Here is a 27,454-nt window from a genome sequence, read left to right on the forward strand (position 1 = left end):
TCACAATAAACTCTGTGATGATAAGTGGTCCGATGGAACACTAATAGGACTGCAACCGCATTTGATGACGTATTCACCAGAACGAGCCTTGCAGAAGGAGGCTCTGGAAAAATCACATTGCCATTTAGTAAACTACTAAAGTTTTAAAAACCAAAAGCTTAATCCAAAACAGACCGAAGATCAGCACGTCCCCATAAAGAGAGGAAGAAAGGCAACGTTTTAAGTCTACACATTTCTGACACTTCCAAAATTAAGCTAAATTTCTGCAAATATATAAAAGCCAAATCCACTGAAACACAAAATATGTTAGCAATGCAATACTTTACTAAACAACAACAAATTTCATAGCTTTAGTGCTATGATTTTGTATGAAGCATCAAATGGATTTTGCAGTTGCACAGAGGCCATTATTCAGCAAGAAACCCACAACGATGACAGCAGTTTCTCAAAATACAGGGGTAGTCAATAATGTGACAAATTTATATCCAATAGACTATAACATTTGTTTTCCACATTTTTATGCTTAGGAAATTACAGACATATTCAGAATATGTAGCAGACAATTTTAATATCAGAATATCCAAGATTATTTTACTACAAAATAACCCAGTTCATCAAATTATTTCATTGCAACAAATATTACGTTCCAATAGCAAATTCTTTTTCTTTAGACTTTTTTTGCAGGGCATATTGCAGCAAAACTAAAGTTGCAAACATAATCTATTCTTCTGAATCAACAGTCTTTCTTACAACACTGAACTGTACCTGTATCTGAAGATCTAAATATATGGTTGATATTAAAGAGATCTCGAATATTGAGTAATGTGTAACTGAGTAGACCATAATTTGAGGTCTTGAAGAACAAAGACATTCAGTCTGGCAACATAAAGTATGCCAAGCCTGTTCCCTTTCGAGGGAACTCGCACTGTGTCAATGAAGCTTAGGGAGTGCTTCTGCGTGATTGCATCTGAAGCACGTATGTGAAATCAGTCCAATGGCAAGACGGTACATCACAGGCGGGTTACGTCATGACCGGGAAAGCATACGAGCGTATCCGGAACGACCGGTGTTAGCTTCTCTGTGTGAAACTGTTTGCTTTATTGTTGTGTGTCCCTTATGTCAGTCACAAGCATAATAAGATATTATGGCGGGCAAACAAACATTTAAGTTGAGTGCTCCTCCCTGTCCTTGTTAAATCACGGGTGGGGATAGACACGACTTATGTGTTGTTTGTCTGAGAGAGGAGCATGCTCTATCAGCACTTGAGGGCGCTGACTGTGAACATTGGGAGAGACTACCGCTTCGCACGATCCGTTCCCACCTATCAGTCTTAGAGGAGGGTGTTCAGGCTCGCGTTCCTCTTGGTTCCGGCCCGCTGCTCGAGGAAGAGAGCCCGGTACTTCATCTGTCTAGCTCCGAGGAGGTAGATGCAACTGAGCACCGAGGTAGGGTATTTTGAAGACTCGCCACTTCTGTCCCCTGCATTTGAGGAGCTGGAAGTAATAACTCGTGTCATGTCTAAATTAAACAAGGCGCTCGTCCAAAAAGCAAACAAGATGAGCGCTTTGTCAACAAAAACATTACCTCCACCACGGGCCTTCCTTTCTTTTCCGACCTCCATAAAGAGATTGCGAGGTCATGGAATAGGCCATATTTTGCCCTGTTTTCAGCCCCCAGGTTCTATTCAGGTTCTAATTTCTATTCAGATATTAGGCGGTTAAAAGAAAATGGCTATGGGGCGATACCCTGGGTTAAACAGACGCCCGCGAGCTATCTGCCCCCTAGCTCAGCATCGTCCCTGAAGGCCTGACGATGCCCACTAAACAATTAAAATCAACATCATGTCTAGTGGGTAGAGCGTATATGACAGCAGGTCAGGTCGGTGCGTGTCTGCACACAATGTCCATTCTGCAGGCATACCAGGCCGACCTGCTATGAGTCCTTGATCAAGACGAGGGGTTGGGGCACGACGCTGTTCGAGAACAGCGTCAGGCCACAGAATTGTCTCTCCAGGCCACTAAGCAGACGGCCAGACCTATTGGTCGGTCAATGGCAGCCCTGGTGGCCACGAAGAGGCATCTCTGGATTAATCTCTCAGACATCAAAGAGAAAGACAAAGCCTTTCTGCTCAACACTCCTTGAGCCTACTAGCCTCTTCAGCAATGCCCTGAGCACAGTCGTTGAGAGGTTTCAGGAAGCCAAGAAACAGGCGGCAGCTTTTAAGCAGTATCTCCCTCGCCGAACTCAGGTCTCTGGGGCTGCTGAGCGTGAGCAGCCCCAGCCGTCTAGCTCCTCAAACTGAGCGCAACAAAAAGAGAGTGTCGTTTCTCATGTCCCTATCCGTGGGCATGATTCATTCCAGGGTACCAAAACTTAGGAGCATGCATCCTGTCGAGGCAGGGGCTGAGACCCTGGGAATGGAGACCCCCTCGGGCTGGATGCCATTCCCCCCGATCGCTCTGCTCCCAGAAGTTATGAAGAGAGTCCACCGAGACGGAGTCAGTCTACTACTAGTAGATCCGTTTTGGCCGGCCCGAGTATGGTTCTTGTGTCCCTCCTCGACGGCTCTCCCCAGGAGATTCCAATCAGGAGGGACCTTCTGTCTCAGGCAGGGGGCACAATCCATAACCTCACTCAGAGCTATGGAAGCTGTGGGTTTGGCCCTGAGGGGGCCCAAAATTACAGGCTCAGGTCTCTCAAATGAGGCAGGTAAAAAAGAGTTGGAGACCTCCAGGCCCTGTCAGTGTCCCCTACATTCACCAGGGATGATCAAGACATTCTTAAATAATTCTTATATACGAAACCGGACTATTTCCCTAAAGTGCTGACCAATATGCTGCGGCCAATGGTCTTGCAAGCTTTTTGCCCTCTTTCATTCAGAGATCAGGACCAGGAAAAGTTTAACCTTGTATGTCCACTGGATGCTTATGTCCACAGAGCTGCCCTGTGGAGGAAAACCGATCAGTTATTTGTTTGCTTTGGATCGCCTAAGAAAGGGCTTCCAGCATCCAAGAAGACTGTTAGCAAGTGGATAGTCTAGGCTATTTCTCTTGCTTATTAGCTTTCAGAGAGCTCACCCTACAAGGAGTACGGCGGCCTCTAAGGCGTTACTTTCGGGTGTGTCCCTTCAAGATGTTTGTGATGAAGCGGGCTCCCATTCATGAGGTTCTATAACCTGGACCTGGGCTCTGCCCCGGGTTCGCAGGTGCTCATGTCTTAGTTGTGCTGTATTCACACAGACAGGCACTTGTAAGCATGGCGGTTGCTATCATTGACGCAGTGTCTTGCGCAGTGTCCTTCTCAGGGAACAAGGGTTACAGTCGTAACTCAAGACATTTTCCGTCAGTGGTCCTCCAACATACCTTTAAAAGACTGCAACAATATGTTTGAAATTTAAAATGCAATGGTAGGTGTAAGGTTAACCCTCTGAGGTCGAGAAATGCGCCGACGCGTTTTGCTGGATTTTTTTCACATAGCAGCAACATAAACTTAAATTACTCCGTCATTTATGGTTATACAGAAAAAAGAAATATAAAAAAATAATCTGTGATATTTCTACTTTTGTATGTGTCCACTTACAATCAAATCAAAACATTGTGCTTTTGTAAAATAAAGAAAATAAACAGGGTGTGCGTTCTGCCTCTCCGTCGCGGTGAACTTTTTTTTCTTGAGCACGTCTATAAACTGAAACAAAACTCAGCGAATACTTCTCACACATTTATGAGCCATATACCTTTATACACATTTAAGTGTGTACTTTTAAATGATCGGATTCAAACTGAAAACAAATATTCTCCGTTTAAGCAATTTGTATAAAACCAACAGGATGTCCAGTATCTCAAACGCTTGCTAATTACTTTTTAATTCGACACGCCCACTCGTGCAAAAGTGATTCACATGCAAATCTCCACATGCAGGGCCTGAATTTCATTTTGGAAAATGGGGGGGAAATCCCCCCTTAGGTGATTCTTATGGGGGGGAATTTTTTATTTGAGGGGGGAGTTTAGACTTTTATTTTTAATTACATTTATTTCGCCTAAATGTATGCTCACTCATCGCGTTTTTACAATGGGGTAATTTTGTTCTTAAGAATTTACACAACACAAGTAAGCTTGATTCCTCAATCTTTGAATTAAATTGAAAAAAGTAGCACAAATAAATACAATAGAATAAAGATACCAATAAAGAGAAATAAAGAGAGAAGTGTTTGCTTAGGTCTAACACTAGTATTCAGAAATACTACAGAGACTGAATAAAGTAATCAAATGTAAAATAACACTGGGTAGTATTTTAGTTCTGACTAAATTAAATACATAGGCTATTAATCCTGATTCCTTAAAATGAAAGCTATGTTTTGACAACCAAATTAATGACAGACACATATGGCTGCTGTCCCTTTAAGAGCTAGTGCACGGATCCTGTTTCATTATACGGTCACGTGCGATTTATGCTTAAGACATAACCGACTGTGTTTAGAGGATACTCACCAAGACCGAAATTGACATAATTTTCGCATGTTTTTGACTGTTAAAGCGATATAATCCACGAAAAATAACTTTGGTTACCCACGAGCTCTGTGTGAGGCACCTTTACTCTATGTATGTGTGCAGAGAAACATCTCTCAGACAGCGCGCAAGTGCCGAGGAGTTTAAAATCGCGTGAATGCTTAAACTGGTAAGACTTAAAAAGACGTGCAAATGTAAACTTTAGTTACTCATGATGCAATGCTGGCCCGATTATGCAAGTGACAATTCCGTCTATCCCGCCTCCCGAAACGTGAGAGTGTATCGCCTGCAGCTCTAACGAGCTGATAGAAGACGCAGCACCGCTGAATCACTCACGCTGTTTGAGAAATTGCGTCTCGCAGACAGTTTTAAAATGACTGATTTGATTTTATAATCTTTGTGGATTAATTTACTAATACAACCTACAGGCTAAAGTGAATCAATGTTTGCGGGAATTTCCCGCATTATAAGTGGGAGACCTGCGGGAATTATAAAAATTATGCGCAATACCCGCAATCCCGCGCCGAAATTCAAGCCCTGACATGGAACGCGAACGCCCTCGTTACCTCAAACACAAAACACCAAAACACTTCACAAGTCTCTGCTTTTCGTCGAGTTTGGAAGACACGTCTGAGCTTACATTGGATTTACCCCCAGAAGAAGAAGAACGCGATTTGAAGACAAGAAAGATGTAAGGTAAGAAATTCTTACTTATTAGTTTATGGTATTGTTGCATAAACTTCACATTGCAGTTGAACTGTTGCTAGATACTGTATATGGTGAATATTATACTATTTAGACCCGTGTTTCCTGTTAAATACTGTTTGTGGATATCTGCTCAAACATAGATATGTATAACCATAATGTTTAATATTTTGGAGCGCGATGGCGTTTGAATGTATCATATTTTGGAGCGCGCTGTGGGTTTGAGTATCATATTTTGGAGCGCGCTGTGGGTTTTAATGTATCATATTTTGGAGCGCGATTGCGTTTGAAAGGAAAAATGCACCAAACATTAGGCTTTATGTTTTTACTATTATCTCATTTCATATCATCATAACGAATGGAAACATTTGAAGTAACATATGATAATCAATATATTTTTCTCTAGCGTAGTTGTTCTTGAAATCTTTTGGAAGATTTAATTTATTGTTATTATTATTTTATGCAGCACTGCGTAGCCTATGCCTACAAGGCACAACAAACCTGGTGTTCATTATTGTTGGAAACGTGTGTGTGTGTGTGTATTCTGTGAATTTTAAAAAGAAATTTTAACCAGAAAAATCTAAAATCTATTCCCAAAATCGTGCAGCCCTATAGTTTCTCTTGATATCATTATGTTCACAGTTTTTTCTTTTTTTTTTCTTTCAGGGACCAGATGCAACTGAGTCCTGCTGACTTCAACATTCACATGAGTCTCTGTACATGAACATGGTAAAGTGAAAATCAAACACCTTGGAAATGAAAGGTATGTATGTTTTTAGGAATGGCACAAAGGTCTCTGTCTTTGGGTCATTGTTTTCAATGTGCTCTTTTGTCATTTGTATTTTTGGATTGTGTTGTGCTGTAAATAAATCCAAACAATCTAAAAGCCATTCTTTTTTAAATCTCCTCATTCTTTGTGCAAGGTTGCTCTGAATGACAGGGCCTGATCGCTCCTAATAGGGCAGTTAGGGGAGTGTCTTTGTCTTTCTCAGGTGTTAAAAGCTTACATATTAATGAGATGATCACGCCTCTTCGCATATGGCTTTGTCACACAAAACACGTCTTAGAAATTTTAAATCAATATATTGTCTTATCTGAATGAGCAGTCAGGGTGATTTTCACATAGTTTTGGAGCAAATATTCTAGGCTATGACATACAATTTTCAAAAGTCTTGTGAAGAAATAATCAGTATGGGTTTCATGGCCTTATTTCAGTGTAGGGCTGGGCGGTATGACGGTATATATCGTTACCGCGGTAGAAAATGTCAACCGTAACAGATTTTTTTATTCCGTGATACCGCGACATGTAAATAAGTGGGCGTGGTTTACTCACATGCAGCGTGCGTGAGACTGAGACACTGAGATTTGTCAAAGAAACATGGAGAAAGCAGATCAAGAGGATCCACAAAGGAATTACGTTTTCTAAAGGTTTGTTGTTAACGTTATATTTTCGGAGGGAAAGGCGCAGCAGTCAACTAGAGCAGTGCAGCACCCATAGGCTACAGTTAGATGAGTGCACGATCGCAACGGGGAAAGCATGAAAGCTGGACAACAACAGTTCATATATCAATATCGTAACGAATAGAAATAACCTTAAATAATGTATAGTTATCTTATAGGCATCTTTCCGTCTATTATGTATAGTTACTTTTTAAACACGAAACTCGCATTCAGCATGACACGCGAGCGGTTGCCGTGGTAATGAACAACCTGCTTGTAACTAATTTATTATGAATAGAATAGGCTAGTTTAATAAAAAAAATCCAGATATTATAAACTGATGGATGAAGTAAAGCAATAACATGAGATTGAAAAATTATTCAGCAACACTTTATTTAAAGTTTGAGTTGTATTTAATATCAATCAGTTGGGGGCAGTTCATCTAAAAGTTGATGAGAGTGCTTTGTTTACCATATTTAGCTATTAAAAACAGTTTACCAAATAAATAATTTACCACATAAAAGAAAATTCAAACAAAGTGAAGTACTTTACATTTCTAAAGTATTTCTGTTTATTTATTATACAAAGCCCTTTTTGTAGATTTTTCGAGAATAACTATATAAATATATAACTATATCGTGAAATATATCGTTACCGTGAAATAAAATTAGTCATACCGTGAAACAGAATTTTGGTCATACCGGCCACCCCTATTTCAGTGAGAATTTTTTTTGTATTTTCACAAACCACGCATAAATGTCATTATCTCAAAACTACAAACTTTTACATACATGCTGCTGATATATTATTGTAGCAGAGTTTGTGCTGAATACAGTGTAATCAGACTTTAGCCATGACAATGTCACTAGTAACAGAAAAAAACACAAATGTCAGAGCATGTCAGAACACCTCCATGGCCCAGAAAACAGCTCAGACCTCAGAGGGTTAAATCAGTCAAGGACATTACTATTTGAATGTGGAACAATGTGTAAATAAATGAAAACAAGAAAACCACAAACTACTGAATAATTCAAGAACATTTTTATGTGTAAGAAAAATACCATTCTCTGTTGTTGGTCATGTTATCTGTGTTAACATGTGTTTTCATAGGTTTAAATATTTCCTAACTTTTAGGTGAGGAGCTATGAACAAATTATTATCGACAGATGTGTCTTTGTGGACTTATATGCTTTCACCCTAAGAAAACTACATAAGTGATTTACAGCTGGGAAGTGATTCTGTCTTCAGAATTAGGTTTACGAGATTCAAAGATACCAGATTCTCGCTGAGCTCTCATGTCATTGTGGTGATTCTAATCACCAAAAGCTTCTGGAGTTTCCTGCAATATGATATTGATAATTCACCTCCTCCTGATTGAAACAATGGTATTTAATAATAAGCCCTTGTTTATTACTTAAAGGAACCGGTTTTCAGCATTTGCATAGCAAGATACAGGGTATCAATGACTGGATCCACACCAGCAAAGCCGTCACAGGGCTGAGCATCCTCCTTTGAAGCCTCATCGCTCAGAAAGCTTTTTACAAAATGTTTGAAGTGTCAGCCTGTGTAATAATGATTTATAATTCTCTTGAACTGATGCAAAATTTGCTGGTAAAAAATTATTTTAAAAATAAAAATAAATTGTGCCCGGAGGGTCAGGCTGGGTTTCAAAAGGAGATCACCCAGGGCGGCAAATGATTTAATAAGCCACCAGTATCAGGATGGCTAGATGGAGGGGAGCAGGAGGAGGCATTTCAAAGCGTGTCTAATTAAAATCAGTTTATTAGCGTGTCAATCTTTTCAGATGCAATCCCACAACCAAATATGAGTTCAGATGGACTGAATGGACACTTCATGGACATGGATGTGGTGTTTTTGGCTGATGTAGATTCTTATTGTATTTTTCTATTGCTGCTAAATTTGCACTAAATTCAATTCCATTTTGTAACATTAAAAAACAAATTTTTGGATAATTTTAGAATAAGAGCGAAAAGAGGAATTAACTACCACAACCCCATCCTTCTCTCTTTCTCTTATTCCTCAGGGAAACACTAGATAAATATTTAAATTCACTTTCATCAGTGTGACTGCATAGTGATTATCAAAATCTGAAAGCATGTTTGGTTTATTTTTTGTTCGGCATGCAGGTTGAATTTCTAGGGAGGTAACAACAGTAATTCTGGCAGCTTCACGTTTTTATAATCATACTTACATTTATGATTATGGAGGAGGGGTGAGACATGAAGAAGGAAAATGACACTGGAAAGGTTTAAGATGCCAGTAGCCTGTAAGTGCTGTTACAAAAAGGGCCAGTAAATTGTCAATTTACAAGAGCCCTCTTTTCAATGGCTCGCCACTTATGGAAGAGCAATAGTGCACTCTGAAAAGTAGTTCCGCACCCGACAACAATACACACAGTTGGAGTACAGTTGGTTGCACCTCAACAATTCAGCTAGTACTTTTCTTATCATCATCTTCGTGCAAAATAGATCACCATATTCACAGAGGCACAAAACATAATGTCGATCTTGGTTGCCATCTCATAGAAAAATAATATAGGAAAACATCATGACTGTCCTTAGCGGTGTCTTATTTTGAAGGCTGCGTCCTCCGGAGGTCGCATTTGTCGGCCACATACATCATAAAGGATGTCTTATTTCAGAACAGTAACCATTATAAAATTGACTGTAATTCCTAGCAAAGTATAAATTGTTGTCATTTCTTAATGACTTTGAGGCTGCTTCATTTCAGTAAACTGACCACTACATTCCAATGACATATGCAGCAGACAAATGAAACGAGACAGGTCTTAAAAGTCTGCTTTTAAATAAAAATCATTATTATTATTATTATTATTATAAATATTATTATTAAACATTTAAATTGTATTCATTCACTCATTATCCAACTACTTTTCAGTAGGCAATGCCTCAACCAAAAGGTGTGGAGTTAAGAGAACATATGGCTTTATGATGAAGAGATTCAGTTGTGTTAAATCTGTAACTGCACTTCTTCCACCAAACTAATAAAAAGGCAAATGGGGGGGGAAGACAACAATCTGTTGTTTGTACAATCCTGTGACATGATCATCATAATAGCACATGTATTTGTTTATTTTCACAGTTCTCAAATTAAATGCTCTGGAGGGTCCCAGGACACCATACCCCAGATTTTTACATTCAATTGTCGCCCTGGCATTTACATAAATATATTTCTAACCCAATAGGGAGATGGTAACAAAGCGGCTACAGCGGCTACAGATTAAATATCTAGGAGGACTGTAAACCCAAGAAATGCACCATAATATCTTGCTTTTCTTCTGCAGCTACTTTCATGTTAAATTCATGGTTCTGCAATGTGCTTCAGTCAACACACTAGATCCTCTATGGTTGAAGTACCTTGTGATACGGTCTAAAAAAATGCTTATGATTTCATACTTGGGATAGTGGAGGCCTCCTTACAGAAAAAAATTAAATATACTAAATATAAATCATCTTCTTCCTAAGCACACAGAGGGACCTAAAGTAAACAAAGGTCAACACAACCATGTCTTCGTTTATCCTTGTGCAAGTCTCCCAGTCCCAAAAGCAAACAGTCTGTTTAATTCAAGTGATTATCAAAGACAAATAAGATCAAGTGGGTCTGTATATTATGGCACAGAAGGATTAAAAAGGAATACAGAATTACAGATTCTAAGTACTGTAGTGATGTTTACTGGTTTAGAAACACAGGTTGAGTTTCGGGACAACTGTTAGTGTCACCTGCCCAAACAGGGACTCACTAAATCTTACAATTCTACATCTTGTGAGGTTTTTGACTCTTATAATATTCGTTTCCAAAACACATGACATAAAACCAGTGTTTGTAACTGTTTTAAAAACATAAGTAAGAGTGGGATGAAAAGATTACTATATTTGAGCATTGCATGTTATAGTTTTTCATCAAATGTGTGCTATAATGTATAGCTCTCATGGAGTTATAATATAGCTACTGATAAAAAAAAAAAAAAAAAATTTCACTTTTAGTATACAGTTTCTTTTTACAGGCTGTATTATAAATATATATTTCAAAAAGGAAATATTAAGATTTTTACTTAAACTGTGTGTTGGGGCCAGAATGCCATTTAAAAAAAAAAAAAATAAAAAAAAAAAACTGCCACATAAAAAAATACATTGTTATAGTCTACATTATTTAAAAAAAAAATTTAACTGGCAAGGTTTGACTGGACTAGCAGGATAAACCTTTACTCTTGAGCCATGCCATTTTTGGCTTTATATGACCAGTAATTCTGGGTCTATTTGCATTCAATAGTCTCATGTTGTACACACTACAGCCGGTGCTATGATCCCTGAACATGAAACAGCAAATCAGAGAACATTACAGACAGAACTGGCAACTATAGAAATGCTAAAAGAATGCTCACAGTCAGTGTGTCGAGATAACAGCAGATCACTTCCTACAGAACGACATTTTCAAAACGAACGATTTACTAAAAGAAACAGATATCTTAGATGTAATAAATGATAATTCATCATCCTCCATTGGAAATGTACTGGGGTTGTGAAAAATGCATGAATTACTAATTAATGAGGCATTCTGAGCAGATTTACATATTCATAAAGGTGGAGTTGAGTAATTGACATATGCATGAGAGAGCTGAGTGATGGTTTTGAGATAATAACACATGCCTTCATAGGAACCTTTATTTTTCTAAATTCTTCAAAAAGCAGAAGGAGTGAAGATGCTTTTAAATTTCCATTACGTATTCATTCTTCCCAAAAGAAATGCAGTCAAATGCTTTCAGAGATAAATACACTGAGGAAATGCAATGATGTGAAACAGTATGTAAAATTACATTTTGTGAAATATTGCCCTATACAGATTCTTCAAAAGTTCATTTAGCAAACGGATGTGCCCAACAACCATGGTAAGAAATTCTAAACATGTGACTGAATCCTAAAGCGAACACACAAATATGCTTTCAAAGACGAGTGAAGGGGAAAATAAAGCATAACAAATACATTTATGGTAAGCGTGAACTCGCTTACACAGTCAATCAATCATCGACAAGCCCGACAAAGTGTGCTGGGTGCTACAGCACCCGTCTAATCCAACAGAGAAAAATGTAAACTTAAATTCAGATGTCAACAAAGCTTTACCAGATTTAATCCTGTGGCACCTCCCCTGAGTAACACCCATTTCAAAAAGTCCCTCCTAACAATTCTCATACCATTTCACACACATTTCTACCATCTTAAAGACAGTATTTAGCGTTAAGACCTCTCAACTATCAGATGAAAGGATCTGATTTATGGCATCCCGTCATGCCATGAGGTCAGCTTTTTGGAAACTTATTGCAGATGGGGTGGGTCCAAGAGCATTTGGACAGGGCGAGTGTGTATGTCACTCGGAAAACGTCTCTGCCATTGTTAGGAGTGCTCGAACAAAAGCCTTGTGAAAGCTGACCCAAATATGGTGCATTAGAAGAGCACAAAAACATTCAGATGGTTCCTAGGCTTTCTTTACAACTATGCACAACCGAATGACAAGTTCAACAAAAACATGTTGAGTTTTTCACCCGGGCCTATTGTGTTCCCACATTAACTCCAAGCTGAGTTCTTTGAGCTCGTCCAGAGTTGTGTCTGGACTCCATGGGTCTGCGATGGCTCTGTCAGCGGGCTTGGCCTCCGTTGCACTCCACACCGTCTCCTTCAATGTTCTTTTCATTCTCACTCCCTTTTCCCCCCTCTCAGCAACTTGGCTTCCACGCACACTGAAGCGAGCGATTGATGGGGCAAGAGAGAAGTTAAACAATTAAAGATGGCCCTCTGCGCCAAATGTTTTGTGCATTAGGCGTCACGCTGAGAGGAAGCCTTTGTGCTCACAGTTATTGTTTGGATGGAAAACGAAAGATCTCATTCTCAAAGCAAAAGAACTCTCTGTAGCCAATGTGAATAATATATCAAGGTGCCTGGGTATAACAATCATTTGATTCCCACTGGGACTGGATGGATGTAATTATTCCTGGATCACAGTGTAACTGAAAATGAGGTTCACGCAACATCTGGTCAAGCACGGCCAATGGGAGACCAAAAACTAATTGCAAGTATAATGGCAGGTCTCGGTATTTAGCAAAGCGAATAACAGCTGTCCTTATCAATCAGATGCAGATGATCACTATCGCACACAGGGGGGCTTGACGGCAGAGGTGAAGTATCACAAATTAGGCGCTGCTTTAGAAACGCTGAAGTTTGACTTTAACCTTGCAGGACTTTTTGGAAGGCACTTCCGAGTATGGGAGAGGAGTTTTGGCAGAGGAACAGAAAGCCTGGTGGGTCCGCACATCTCGGGATGCTGGTACTCCACACTAATCCATTTTAAACCATCTGTGAAATTAGCAAGATTCCTTAAGTCCTTCACCTCCAAGGATTAAAAATGGCCCTGGGTCTGAGCCATCGCATGTACGCATATGTATGCATGTCTGCAATCAGCCCAAACTTCTGAGGCTATAATCACACTTTACCCTCTACATGACAGACGCTTTTGAAAAGGTAACTACTTTGAAGACAATTTCACCCGAGTCTCCCTCCTCGCATCTTTTTAGATGCTCTTTGAAATCTGTAGAATCTGCACTTTGTGTTATACTCCATAAATATGAGCCTTCTTTGTGAGACTTACTCCCCCTGCAATTCAGCACACTCCAAAGTTGAATAGCAGCACAACGTGCAACCCGGCATCCTGCAAAGTATGTCAAAAACAAACCGAACCGCTCTAAATATAAAAAAAAGAGGAAGACGTTTCAGGGCTTGAACATCTGCTGAATGGCAGTCTGGGCTGCGAGGTAAACAAAAGCCATACATAGACAAAAGTTACCTGCAATGCCTCCTTGAACTGTACACATAAACAGCTCGAAAGTGCAACTCTTCAGCCTTGCAGAGTTTCAGCCAAAAACTGTACAATGAAGTCATGAGTCAAGTCTAATGAGAAAATCAGATATATAGCAGCTGGGCTTGGGGAAACAGCCCTCCTTGACTGATTCACTGGACTCAGTGGCAATAGCATGGAGCTCAGGAGGAGCTGCCACTTCCAGAACAGTAAAATATTGTTCCAGACGACTCCCTCCAATGTTTAGTCATCAGGGCCATGAAATAACAGGGCTGTCGCCTCCGCACAGCAATACAGTATTAATTATTATTTGCAGCCCAAACACCTACATGTTTGTACTAACACTCTGACAGTTCATCCAAACAGGCCATTTAAAGGCTGCAACATCATTCTCCGTACTTACGAACACCCCCACCTAGCCTCCCCCCATTCATCCAACCACAGGCTCGTGCAGAGAAGTACGCTGTATCAGAGGGATTAAAAAAAAACAGCTTAATAGAAATAACAATGCTCATGTCTTATTTCAAATTTGAACATCAATAACCGCCACATCTGCATGTGCCCAGAGAAGCACAAGGGCAAATGCGTAATGCCAAGGCTGCCTTCAGGGCCAAAGATTTGTAATGCAAGCTTTGTGAATTACAATAAGATTTATTGTGCAGCAATATATGTCTAATTTTCCATCTACTGTGGGGCACTTCAGCAGCAGAGAGCTGACACAGGCCTATATTATACACCACAGTTAAAATGTGGTTATTTTACACATGCTCTCGGGAGAAGAAGCTTACAGTGCACTCTGGCATTGGACAAAAAATGACTGATGAAGATAACAAAAGGAACACATAAATGGTTTTCCAAAAATGTTTTGAAGTAAGTTCTATTCCAGATCCATATTTTTTTCCTACCATGGCAAACTTGAGGAAATGATGAAAAGCCTCCCTTTCTATTGGGGATTTTTTTTTTTTTTTATGGTATTTCTTCACACAAAAGTAGGTACTCAAGAGATATTGACTGATAATCTACTGTTTAATGCCCAGGAACACATCAGAAGAGAATAGGGCAGTATATCTGTACATAAACATTTTACAACATTCACAAATGTAATCAACACCAAGGTTTACTATTAGTGATCATACTGTTTTTTTTTATGTGCCAGACAGAAACAATTATTTGCTGAACAATTAGGCCTTTATTTTAAACTAAAATTATTCATCACTAATTATTCATCATGTAAAGCTATGTCAAAGAGGTGAAGCTCGCAGGGAACAAAAAGAAAGAACCCAGTGGCTGGAATCCAAAAGATGAAAAAACTCCTGCAGTTTAGAGGGCTTGGTTTCCTCCAGGCCTTCCACCCTATTTCTGGCAGATGCTGCAGTCAGTCAGCAGGAGCACATATACATTAAGAATAGCCTCTACATACGTTCTTAATGTGTTCTGGAAGATATTCTTATAGTAGATGGTCCCATCTAAACTTGTGCTTTCTCTAAAAGATTTACGAGCCAGCACTGAACATCTTAATTGTAAAGCAATGATAGATTATTGGGAGGAAAACAAATCCCAGTAACCATTGTTATCCATTCAGTTCCATAGTGAAAACAATGAGAAATATGGTCATTTTTTATTTAGTAAGAAAAGCACTTCAGAAGGTTTTTTTTTTTTTTTGCATTTCAAATAAAGCAAAAAATTACAAAATTAAAAATAATTATTCCTAGCTAACCAATGCTAAAAAAAAGACTGCAGTACATACAAGCAATTCAGTGATAAAATAAGGTAGCCTACTCTCACATCTGAACATGCAACATGCATCATCTACAGGAGCTATAAACAGCCAGACCAATATGGAATTTCTCCACAGAAATTATGGTTACATGGATATTACATTTTTTTGTCTAATACCGAATATTATACTACAGCAGAGACTGCTAACCTATGGTCAATATTAAAATCCTATACTATTTTGCTGAAATAAATCACCAAAAAATCTTAAAACACTACAAGTGAATTTAGACTGAATATCCACAACCCTGGGCACCACCATGACAGCTCCATACTTTTGTTTTCCTTACTGGTTTCATTACAAACACTGCTGAAGCTACTAACGCACTGTGTATCAATCAAAACTACTTGAAAGTAATATTGTATTAGGTAAATACAAGCTTGCCAAGGAAATATTGGTATAGAATATTGGTACAAATTAGAGAAGAATGTCTGTGTGCGGCATCATATTCCTTACATTTCATGCCAGGACAAGAGGAAAGAAAAGGTGCATGTGCTTGCAGCTTTACAATCAAAATATCCACTAAAGAAAGCGTGTGTGCTCTTTCCAATTCATAGATTAAAAAAAAGCTACAGAACTGCACTCTTATCCAGAGCTGTAGGACATCACTTGCAAGCTGAAATAGGTGAGCTGTTATAGTGGAAAGAAGAAAAACTTCATGCTAGGGGAGTAAGAAAAATCTATTTAATTCAAAGGGAAAACAAGATCATTTTTTCTTACCATATTGGCACATAGTAGTTTTTCCTTGTTTTAAGCTTAAACTTCACAAAATTATTGTAGAATTTACTGAAAACAAGATATAAAATCTTATGGTAGTTAATTCAAGTAAAACTTTAAATTGACGTACATTTACTGGAAATCAAAATACAAATAATTATTTGTAGTGTAGCTACATGTTTAATGCCACTAATCCTCTTGGAAATAAAATGTTAGTTTTCATTTTTAACTGCCTAACCATTTTAAAGTCCAATCAAGTAATGAGTCAAGTGCAGGTTGTTATAAATCAAGGGTGATGGTTTTTTTGGTTCATTAATTACATGGGATATCAGGTCAGGTCAAGTCAAGTGCACTGAATTGTTGGATACAACGATCACCGCAGTAAGCTCTGCAATATACTGTACATTTTGTCTCATTCCACTCTCTAACTCCCTGCATGAATCAGTATTGTGAACAATTTCAGGCACTAGCCAGACCTTGACCAACTAGCCTAAACATTGGGACTCTGATGACTTAATTTTCCAGAGCTTGTGCAAAACATCATTGGTATTTCTTTCAGCAAGAGAGGCTAAAGAAAACATGACAACATTTCCAATGAGTGGAATGTGACAGAAATGGACGACTACCTGATTAGTGTACCGACTACTGTAGACCTACTGAACTATGAAAACTGAGACACTGGTAGTATTTTCTGCTTAGCCTACATATTTGCATTGTGTGCACTGTCTACAACATAGTATAGCCTAACAAGCAGTGCAAGAGTACTTTGGTAGTATGTTTTTGCAAACATAAAAAGTTGATAAAGCCCTTTATATTTTTCCATACTATGGAAGTCAATGGGGGTCCATCAACTGTTTGGTTATTCATATATAATATATTATTTTGTGTTCAACGGAAGAAAGAAATACATACAGATACAGGTTTGAAACAACTTGACATTGAGTAAATTATGCCAGAATTTTCATTTTTGGGTGAACTATCCGTCAGTTCACTCAGGGGAGCCATAACGCCCTTGATACTTGAAAGACCAAAATGTAGGCCTACTGTAACCGTGTGCCAAAAATTGTCGACATATTTCAAAACAAGAATAAAATAATATATTAATAATTAGCCTATTGAAAATTGCTTAAGCTATCACAAAAAAATATCTCCTCAGGCTCGCCCTGCGTAAAAACAAGTAGCAGCTAGGCCTATAACTGACTAAAGTACTTCCTTTCATATCGCACACGTTACTTATTATTATTTCTCTCATTCAAATATATCCGTGTGGGCGGATATATAATATAATTTCAATATTCTGAGTTTATTAATCAATTGTGCTTTTAACTGCTGAATTCCCAAAGAAAAGTGTCTGTGACTGGACAATACAAGACGATCGTCCAATAAACGCTAACCATAATCTAACTAATATTCATTAGGCAAAACCTAACAAAACACATCTGCAATCTACCCACCTTCACGCGCTGCTGCTAGCCGCTCCTGACCGCTGTTCTATTGCTCTCATTGGTCCACGTGCTGCTGAAACTTCTTTGGCGTGCACGTAACAAAGCGGCAAGAAAAAGAAGAAACACGTGACAACCACGAATAAGCTTTTAGCGTGTGTTTTAATTACTTGATTACTTGTATACCAGGCACTTTTCAACAGGCCCACCCAAAACTTTTTTTCACAAAAAAAAAAACTTTTCATATATTCTAATTTTGTCAAGAATTATAAAAAACCGTCAATAAGCTCATAATTTGTACTAAACTAGTCTAAATGTTTAGTTTTAAAAACGAATTAAAAAAGCTGGCTTTGTCTATTTTGATGTTTCTGCGAAAGTTCAGCAGACAGAGGTTCGGGTTTGTTCCGATCAGAGCATGTGAGCGGAGAGCGCATAGAGCTGGTAAGTCCCGCCCATCCGTAAAACCCTTGAAAAATCGTCAATGCAAGTGAATGTGAGATAATAATTATTTTCTGGTCCCGTTTGAATTGTGCCATGAATGTGAACATATGTTGTCTGTGAATTTTTTATATAATTTTTCATGTTACGAGTTTTACAGTATATTATATGATTCTTTGGCTAACAGTTGTGGAAAAGACATAACGAGAAAGACTAGGCTACATGTCGCCTATGTGACGTCACCCCATAACACATTTTCCCTCCACTTGTCAAATCCATGGTCAAATCACGATGCTAATGCTGCGATAATCTATGGAGACAGATCGAGATGCCTGTGTGTTTTGTACCCAAATGTCACCATTCAAACCAAATGGGCTGTTCTTTCTTCAGATTCCTGTTGAAAGCAGCGAAGAGTTGTAGTCCACAAAGCGCTCTCACACAAAGTATAACCGTATCAAACTTCTACCCGCTAAATTGTAGCATTCTTCACACGAAAAATTATATAAAAAATTCACAGACAACATATGTTCACATTCATGGAAAAATTCAAACGGGACCAGAAAATAATTATTTTCTCACATTCACTTGTATTGACGATTTTTCAACCTAGAGGTCATAGACATCATATAGATAGTCTCTATATAATATCTATGCCTAGAGGTCCAGTGGGGTTAGCGGAAGGGGCGGGACTTACCAGCTCTATAGAGAGCCTAAGTCCCTCCCCTTCCGGTGGACCACCATGGGACCTTATTTCGGAAAAATATTGTATGGTAGTCAATGGCAAGAGACAACAAATATTTTGATCTCGTTTGAATTGTGCCCTGAATTACACATATGATGTTTGTCAATTTAAAAGATACATTTTAAAGTCAAGAAAGTCGCAGTTTGATGTAAAACTGTTGAGGTATAAGACTGTGAAAATACGTAATTACAAAGATACAAACCCAAAAGGCGCACATGTGACGTCATACCTTTTCTCTCAATGAATGAAGCTAACTTTACTGAAGCTAACGTCTGTCATTTGTTCTATAGTCTTACGTTATAAGACTTAAGTTATAATCGTAACGTTACGCCGTCATGCAACGTCTTGGCGTCACTTTGACAGCGAATAACTTTACATTTGAAGCGTTTAAAGACTCCATTTGTCCATTATTTATTTCTAAAGAAACACGAAAATGTATAAAAGGCTCCATTACCTTGTATCTTACGTTATGGCCCCGTACGCAGTTTTTGTAAAAATAGGCTAACGATTGCGTCACAACCACGCGACTCTCTGTCGCACAGTAGAGAGAATTACCGTATGGACAGGAGGAGAAGCTCGTAGACAATCGGGGGGACGTGGAGGCAAAATGACAAAGTAATTAATCAGAATACTTAGCAAAAGTTGCTCCTGCTCCTAGCTCATGGACACCTCCTACTCACACTCTCCGTCTCTGCAAGTTTCAAAAGGGAATGATTCAGATTTCTCTTGGCACAGCTACTAGAAGACAGACGGGTTGCTCACGTCACATCTACGTCGTCAAGCTCAGTTTGAGTCTGCGCAGTAAGCTCGACCCCCAGGAAGTGAGTGCTTCTAATTGACTTCACTTGTCTCCGTTGAATCCAATGGGTCACTGTGTCCAGTTTATATACTGTCTATGATTTTTTCCGAAATAAGGTCCCATGAGCCGGAAGCGGAGGGGAGGGACTTAGGCTCTCTATTTCTGAATATTCCGCTCCGCTCGCTCATTCCACAGGCTCGCTCGCTCAACCCAGAATGGCCTGCTGCCTGGTTCGAAAATATGTGGAATAAGGGCTGCCTCCGACAAATTTTTTTTTTCTATTCGACTAGTAGTTGTTCATTTAAGCCATTCGTGGACAAATCGCCCCTTTATATTAATTCAATTACTTAAATAGTCTATATAGCCCCGGTAAAAGTAATGATTATGAATGTGTCTAAATTAGCACAGAGACATTTAATTGTTTATGAATAAACTGGTGTTTTCTGTGTCGCTGCAAAGATGAAGTTGACGATGCGGACTCGCCAAGAACGCCAGAGAGAAATCCACATTTCATATGGATTACATAATCAGAGAGTAGCCTATTTCTTTTGGTTTGAATATTTTTGTTTAAAAGTAGACATTTCAAGCTTTCTATAATAGATAGCCTATATTTCTCAAATCAGTGAGGCACAAGCTGAGTTTCGGCACCCTCCAGTTTACGTGCAATGCAAGTGATCGTGCCGGCGCCTTATTTGTCTGCTATATATTTGCTTCTTATTTATTAAATACAGGCAATTGGTTGATAAAACATTGATCAAAATTAAGATACAATTTATAAAAAAAAGAAAAAAAAAGTCTTTCTACAAAACAAAACTTAATGAAGTGGTCAAAATCATGTTTTACCAAAAACAGCGCCGTAGGAGGACGCCAGCGTCTCTGCCTCTCAGCGCCTCTGCCTCTCAGCGCCTCTGCCTCTCAGCGCCTCTGCCTCTCAGCGCCTCTGCCTCGCGAGTGGATGATAGCCCTGAAGACGCCTAGTAATGATATACCTTTAGTGGTAGTATACCTTTAGTTAAGTTATATCTTTAGAGTCTTCGTAGCGCGCTAAGAGACAACGTTATCGGAAAATGCAGCCCAGGTATGATGTGTATGATGATGCGTAATGGAGATTCCAAAGCGCTCTTCTTTGGTCAGAACCACGGAGAGCGATCGCGGAGAGGTCCGTCCTATGCACCGAAACTTTTTACAATGCAACAAAATATTTAAAGAGCATCAAGCTATTAAAATCTATATTATGTATACGCACAGATAATGTAACAGTATATTAGTCAATATTTTTTTATTAGGTTAAACAGTGATTGTATAACGTTTTTAATTTAACGTTTTTAATTTAAGGCCCACCCACAATTGGTCTGGCCCATCCAAAACTGGAATCCTGGCGCCGTGCCAGTTGTATACACTCCTGTTCACTTCATACCCTTGAGCCTAGAGCTAACTGTTTCAAAAGTAGCCTGGGTAAGGATTTTAGAAATCTTTTATATATTTTTCTTTTCTCTTTTTTTAGCGATACTAAATGGTAATAGAGCAGGATAATTCATTGTATCATTAAAATAGTTCTCGTAGTTGGGTTTAATTGTTGCAGCAGCATAAAGCCAGAAATTAGAGGCCTAACAATCAGGTCAACTACAATTATTATTAGCTTTGTTGCCCATCTAAGTAACCTGTCAGAGGAATGTGTGCACGGAAAACAACAAGGCATCTGTTAACAAGGCTGCCACATAATATGTAAATTGTTTGCATGTGTGCAGTTTACTTCATTGCTTACTAATACAGAGAACTATGTAAATATTTGTATTCTCTTTAAACGCATTTCTACTTAAGCCATTGCATTTATTATGGCAGCTAGATCATACTATGCTCAAGGCGCATAAAGTAGCCTGAATTAATTTACTACTTAGCACAATAAACTCCCAATTAATTAATTAATTAATTAATTAATTTCCACACACTTTTAAATATGTCTACAACTTACTACCAATCACTAATTAAAAACAAAAACAAAAAAAACAACACACAACAAATAAAACAAAATGTATCTTTAATTTGTAAGTGTCAACAGCAGTACAAAAGATGGAGTGATGGTGAGACGATTTTGTAATACGTGTGTACTCTATCTTTTATGGAAAAAGAGGAACTCTTGAGGTAAATAAGCAAACAGACAGGAACACCCTCATCTGCCATCATACATCAGTGAATTGAGAATATACTGTAGAAATGGTGTTACATTACAATATGCCAAATGCTGCTTGTGGGGAGAACATCCTAGATATTTGTACAATTCACTAAGGTGTCTAAATACACCAAAATGTGTCACTCATCTGCTTTATTTTATTTGATATAATAATACTACCATTACAGAGAAGACTGGTCTCTGGACATACAACTGTAGCATTAATTAGTTTACCTCACGTCAATACTGCACATGGAAACCAATGACTTGCTGGTTTACATACTAAAGCCAAGCAAAAATATTTTTAGTACCTTTTTTCATTTTTTTTAAACAATAATATCCTTAGCAAATAGCTGTCTTTTGTACTGTATAAAGAAGAATGTGAACACAAATGTGATGGCAACCTTTTTAAGTTCAATTAAAAACTTTACACTGGACTGTACAAGATATTATGATAAAACTATTTACATTTTTAGACTTAAAACTTTTTTTTTCCAAAAGCAGCAACAGATACTATTCTATTTCTCTAACGCCCAAACAATAATACCTGCCATGGGTCTATGTACCTGCTGAGAAACCGGTCTCTACACACACACGCGCACACACGCACACACACACTCTCACACACATGCACGCACAAAAAGACAAAATCAAAGAAAAGTGTTATCAGGCTGCTAGCAGGATTCGAAACAAGAGTGTACCTAGCGACAGATGAGCCACACACAGTGTTTCTTGAGAGACTACAGAAATCTAAAAGCAAAATACCATTGACAACAGCATACGTTGTCCCTGACAGCAACATTTTACTCTTCTGAACAGCAGCTAGCATGTCAGTCCAGCATGTCAGTGAATTGTGCTGATTAAATTAACAAAAACTATCCCATAATATACATCACAAAAGTCCATAAAAAAAAAAAGCATTACAGTAAGATAAGTACTGTAGAAAAACCCAAGCTTTGTCCTCAGTTATTGTACCTACTTTGCATTAATATGGCAGTGACAGTTATGTATTATAAAAGAAATGTCATTTAGACTTGCTGTTGACTGGATGGAAAATGGTCTATTAAACACTATGAAGCAACACAGAGTAAAATATTGTATGAAAACCTCAAATGCAAAGAATGGGTCTGCATTGTGCAGCATTAAAAATAAAAAATAAAACATAAATATTTGCACATCCCCAATGGATTAAATGCTCACCGAGAAACTCACATGTTTTCAGATAATGCTGTACTGAATGACACACCAAAACTGATGCCCCACAATTACTGTACATGTTCTCTCATTCAAATTTGGCACACAACCAATTACTATATAACTTCAGCAAGTACCTTAACATTTAGAAAACAATTTGTAAAATAAAAAAAAGGAAGAAAATTACGTACATTGATTTCAAGATTTGTCCTTTGCTACAGAGTGCACTAACAACATAGCAAATGGCTGGTTAATTCAGCATGGAGTGCGAGGTTCATCACTGAAACACATCGAAGTGAGATGTCTCAGCTGTTTCTCCAATACTACTCAATCAACAGGGATGTGAATTCAGCAACTACATGAGGTACAGTGAATTGTCAGTTTGTGATTTCGTTCTTTTTCTAAGTACAATGACCAAACACACACATACACACACACACACACAAACAAACAAACAGAGAAGAAAAAAAGTAAAATACATAATTTATACTTCAGTAAGTATCCATGAACAAAAATAGAATTCTATTTTCCTATGTTATATTTACAATGAAAAGAAAAAAATGAGATGGAGATTTAAAAAAAACAAAAAAACAACAACTTTGTTTTGAGCTCCAATCCATTTTGAAATTTCACTGTTTTTATTCTTGTTCTCTGATTGTCCTTTAATTCTGTTCTACTGACACTTTTAGAGCCAAAAATGGCTAATAAATACAATAAAATGTCTATGCACTAGAGAGCTTCAAATACAATATACAACACAAACATACATGACCATTAAAATGTGCTACTGAAGTCCGGTGTGTCTCAGTCACTACGCAAGCTTCTCCGTCGAGTATACTGCTCTTTCTCCCCTAGGCAGCACTGGAGCTTAAACAAAGTGTTCATTCATCACGTGTCTTTGCATAAATAAACAAAATATGTCAAGAGAAAAATGACTCAAATCTGGCAACTGTGAGGCGCGCTCACATGAGTCCAAACAGGTGACTTGTTCATGTAGGTTTTTTCTTTTTTTTCCTCGCACAACGGCTTCACATTTGTCAGAATTGATAAAAATACCATTTATATCCAGTGCTTGTAACACTTTTGAATCATTGTCTCCGTGTGAGATTGAAATAGTCTTTTTTCTTTTTTCTTTTTTTTATCTATACAAGCGCAATCAAGTTTCAGTCCCAACAACAGTCCTTTTGTCTGCTACCAGCCTACAGAACTGGCTTGGCATGGTCAGGGAAATATGTACAAATCACGTACAAATTAACCAATCCACCAGCAAACAGATATAACAGCTTTAAACAATAAACGTTGGCTTGTAAGCAGGGAAGAAGATTTTTTTTTTAAGTATTGTACCTTATGTAAAAATCACAACAAACTTAAACAAAACCAACAAAATAAAAAGGTACAAATACAAGCTTCTAAAGAAGTGCTTGAAACTTCTACGAATTAAGTAAATGCTTTTCAAAGAGGGGCGCTGAAAAGAAAAAGTGAATGCTTCAACTGCTGGGAGAAGTAAGCGCTAAATAGTCATCAGTACCTTTTAGACCTTTGGAGGTAATGCAGTGACCAGCAGCCTTGCTGTGACATTTCCTGTCTATTCTAATCTCTGGGTTACCAATGAAACAGACAGGTTCAAGGGCAAAGGCAAAATAGCGGGACTCATGCATTAATAATGCCGTATTTCAGATGATACCGACTCGTCAGTCATTTTAATAATCTCCCACAGCTTGATCTACTTGTTCCATCTGCTCGCTAGCACCTCGTGGCTGCTTCTGGCCGCGGCCTTTCGCTAGAGCTTTGATGGAGAGAGGGCACAATAAACCACATGGGCCTCGTCTCCATTGTTCGCCACCTTTCTCCTGGGCACGGGCCGATGCCGGGAGCCAGATGGCAGCCCCTTGAGGGAGGGTGTGTGCTGGGCAGAGGTCAGGTGAGTGGAGGTGAATGGCACTCGCACCCTGTAGGAGCTTTCAGTAGGGCCAAAGTCTAAAACAAGAGGCCCTGACCGCTGGCTGCTTCTTGGCTGTCCTTCCACACGGAAACAACCTGATATCCGTTCTACTGCCGGAACGAGCGGATAATTTAGTAGAGCTGCAGGGCTGAATACAAAGGAGCAAAAATGTGCTTTTTTGTTTGAGAATTGTCATCTTTTTTTCTTTTTCTTTTTCAAGTGCTCAAAAAGATCCAAGATCCAAAGTCTTCTGTTTGTTTCAGAATATATTTTTTAAATGTAAATACAATTAAACCATGTTAAATCCAAGTATCCTTAGACAGTATATAGAAAATTTGGAAAATAAGTGCCATTATTAGTTTTGTTAATTTTCTCCTTAACACTCTGCATAACTGGCCAAAACATCCTAATAAACTGGACGTTCTCTTAAGACTTAATGATGAACAAATTGCAGAAGCCCAAAGGGCTTTAAGACTATTTTATGTCAGTTAAGATTACAATGTCCACAAGACTTAAGTGTAAAAAAAAAAAAAAAAAAAGACTTTAAACTTGCTGCCCTGGAAAACGGGGCTAAAGACTTTAGCAGAATGTGCGTGTACATATTGTACAACAGCAATTTGTGATTGTAATACACCAAAGCTGCCTTTCGCTGCCTGTCCAATTCTGCAGATTGGATGCCATTTGGCCCCTTGGCATTCTGGCCTGATTACAATCACTGTGATTAAGAACCGAGCGGGTAAGACTGAACTAGACGAGGCCGGTGGTCAGATGATCACTGCATTGAACCTCCTGGAGAACTATAACACTCTTAGTTCCTGAGCATTTGAAGGTGGTAGTCAATGGAGAGGAGAAAAAGAAAGTGGGCTTTGTAGATAAGATTGCAAGGATTGTCTAAGACTCATGCAGTCTCTCCCTTAAGACTTTCAAATTTAAGATTTAAGAGCAGGAAGCTTATGATATGTTTGGCACATCTGGACTTAAAAAAAAAAATGTAATAATAATAATAATAATAACAACAATAATAATGGGGAGTTTTAGGCTTTCCCTCTATGGTTCATCAAATGTAAGGACTTCTTCAGTTTTATCGTATTATGAAATGTCAAATGAAGTGTTTTTGTCTTTTTCATTTGAAATAGTTCTGATTAAAAACATTCACAAGCTGTTGGCTGGTACAGCATACCTGAGTGAGATATAGAACCCCATTTAAAACAGTAATGTACGCTTCAAAGGAAAAAAAAAAGGTTTCAACAAATACATGTGTAAATCCATATGAATTTGAGTAAGACTGTGAGTTATGCATTCATATGAAATTTTTCAATTGTCAAGTCCTATTATTTAAAAATGTCGTAGGAAATACCCTAAATTGTCCATGATCAAAACACAAGAAAAAAAAAAATCAATAAAATAAAAAAAATAATAAAATAAAAAAAGCCAAAATAAAACAATCAAATTGTTTCACACTCGGAGAAACATTTAAGACCAATAGCTGTTAAATCTGAAGGAGCCACATCTGCATGCTGGCTCCCAAAATGTATATCATTAGAAACAAGTTTTTCGATTTCTTTTTTTTTTTGTTCGTTATGTTCTCTTTTTCATCTTCTTCAGTCTTCCCTCTAAGAAAAGGATATTCTTCACAGGGTGTCTTGGCCTCAGTTGGCACTGACCGGCTCCTGTGTGTCACTGCTGTAGTCCGATTTGGGCTCGTCCTCAAAGTCCTCGTACATGTCCATCTCGTCCTCTCCGTTCACAGGGTCGCTAGGCACCATGGTGCCTGGTTCCATCTTCATGTTGAAGGTGCTCTGGATGACGGGGATGGTGGGCTCAGGGCTGGCCGAGGCACTGGAACAGTCTGACGTCATGTGAGGGGAGGGCGTAGTGGTCGCCATGGTTATGGCACCGGGGTAGACGACACCTGCGCTGGTGGTGATGGGGATCTGCGTCTGTGGCTGCTGCCTGATACAGAGGTGAAGAAACACACGGGAGAAAGACAGTTTTATGCTTATGAAGAGCAAGTGTGCGCTTTTACTTTTTACAAAGCTCAGAGAAGCTTAAGAGCTTTTAAGAGACGGATGACAAGTTTAACGCTTCTCAAGGAAAACAATTACGGTCTCGGGGAATAGGAAAATGGAAAGAATGTACAGAACCAAACGCTGGTGGAAAACGTAAAGCTTGGGGAGGCTTGAAACCCAGGCTTGAATGGAACGTGACCAACCAGTAGCCCTGTAAAAAATTATTCCCAATCAGCGACAACGGTTTGGGAACGATTGTGAAAATGACACTCATTTCTTTCAGGGCGACAAAGCCAATTGGTTGGTAGAGACACAGTCTCCTGATCTTTAACAGGCTGATTGATACTCCAGCGCTCGTATTTCTTGCTGTTGAAGTGGAAACACCTGGAGCAGGCATTTTCTTCACTCACCACACGCAGTAAATTATAGAGTTGTGCTCCAAACATCTGCCCTGCAGCCCTCTCTACATTCATACTCAACTCTAATATCCTAAAATAATGGCTACGTGAGTCCTGCTGCCCTCTGTTACCGTCTAAATGCGATAAACCACCACTTTCAAGCAGCTGAAAGAAAATACTATCTTGTCAATGGGATTCAACCCAGGGCAATACAGTGCATTTCCCCTCCTCCAAGGAAAAAATTAATTTACCACAGCATATCATCACAAAGTTTAGTGTGCGCAACAAAAG

The 27,454-nt window shown here is 38.6% G+C and overlaps 1 protein-coding gene across 12 annotated transcripts in view; it reads right to left on the minus strand.

Annotated features, from left to right (window-relative positions):
* Positions 1 to 21,471: 21,471 nt before the first annotated feature.
* The window catches only part of sox6 (SRY-box transcription factor 6), a 147,940-nt gene continuing 141,957 nt past the window's right edge, over positions 21,472 to 27,454 (minus strand). For 9 of the 12 annotated variants that reach the window (XM_082150039.1, XM_082150038.1, XM_082150037.1 and 6 more), the window contains one exon: positions 21,472 to 26,709. In XM_082150039.1, the coding sequence (XP_082006165.1) occupies positions 26,406 to 26,709 (304 nt within the window). In that variant the 3' untranslated portion in view covers positions 21,472 to 26,405. The remainder of the gene's footprint in view (positions 26,710 to 27,454) is intronic. The other 3 variants (XM_082150030.1, XM_082150032.1, XM_082150031.1) reach the window with 3 other exon arrangements.

This window comes from Leuciscus leuciscus (assembly GCF_965113295.1).
Source record: "Leuciscus leuciscus genome assembly, chromosome: 2".
Classification (NCBI taxonomy): Eukaryota; Metazoa; Chordata; class Actinopteri; order Cypriniformes; family Leuciscidae; genus Leuciscus; species Leuciscus leuciscus.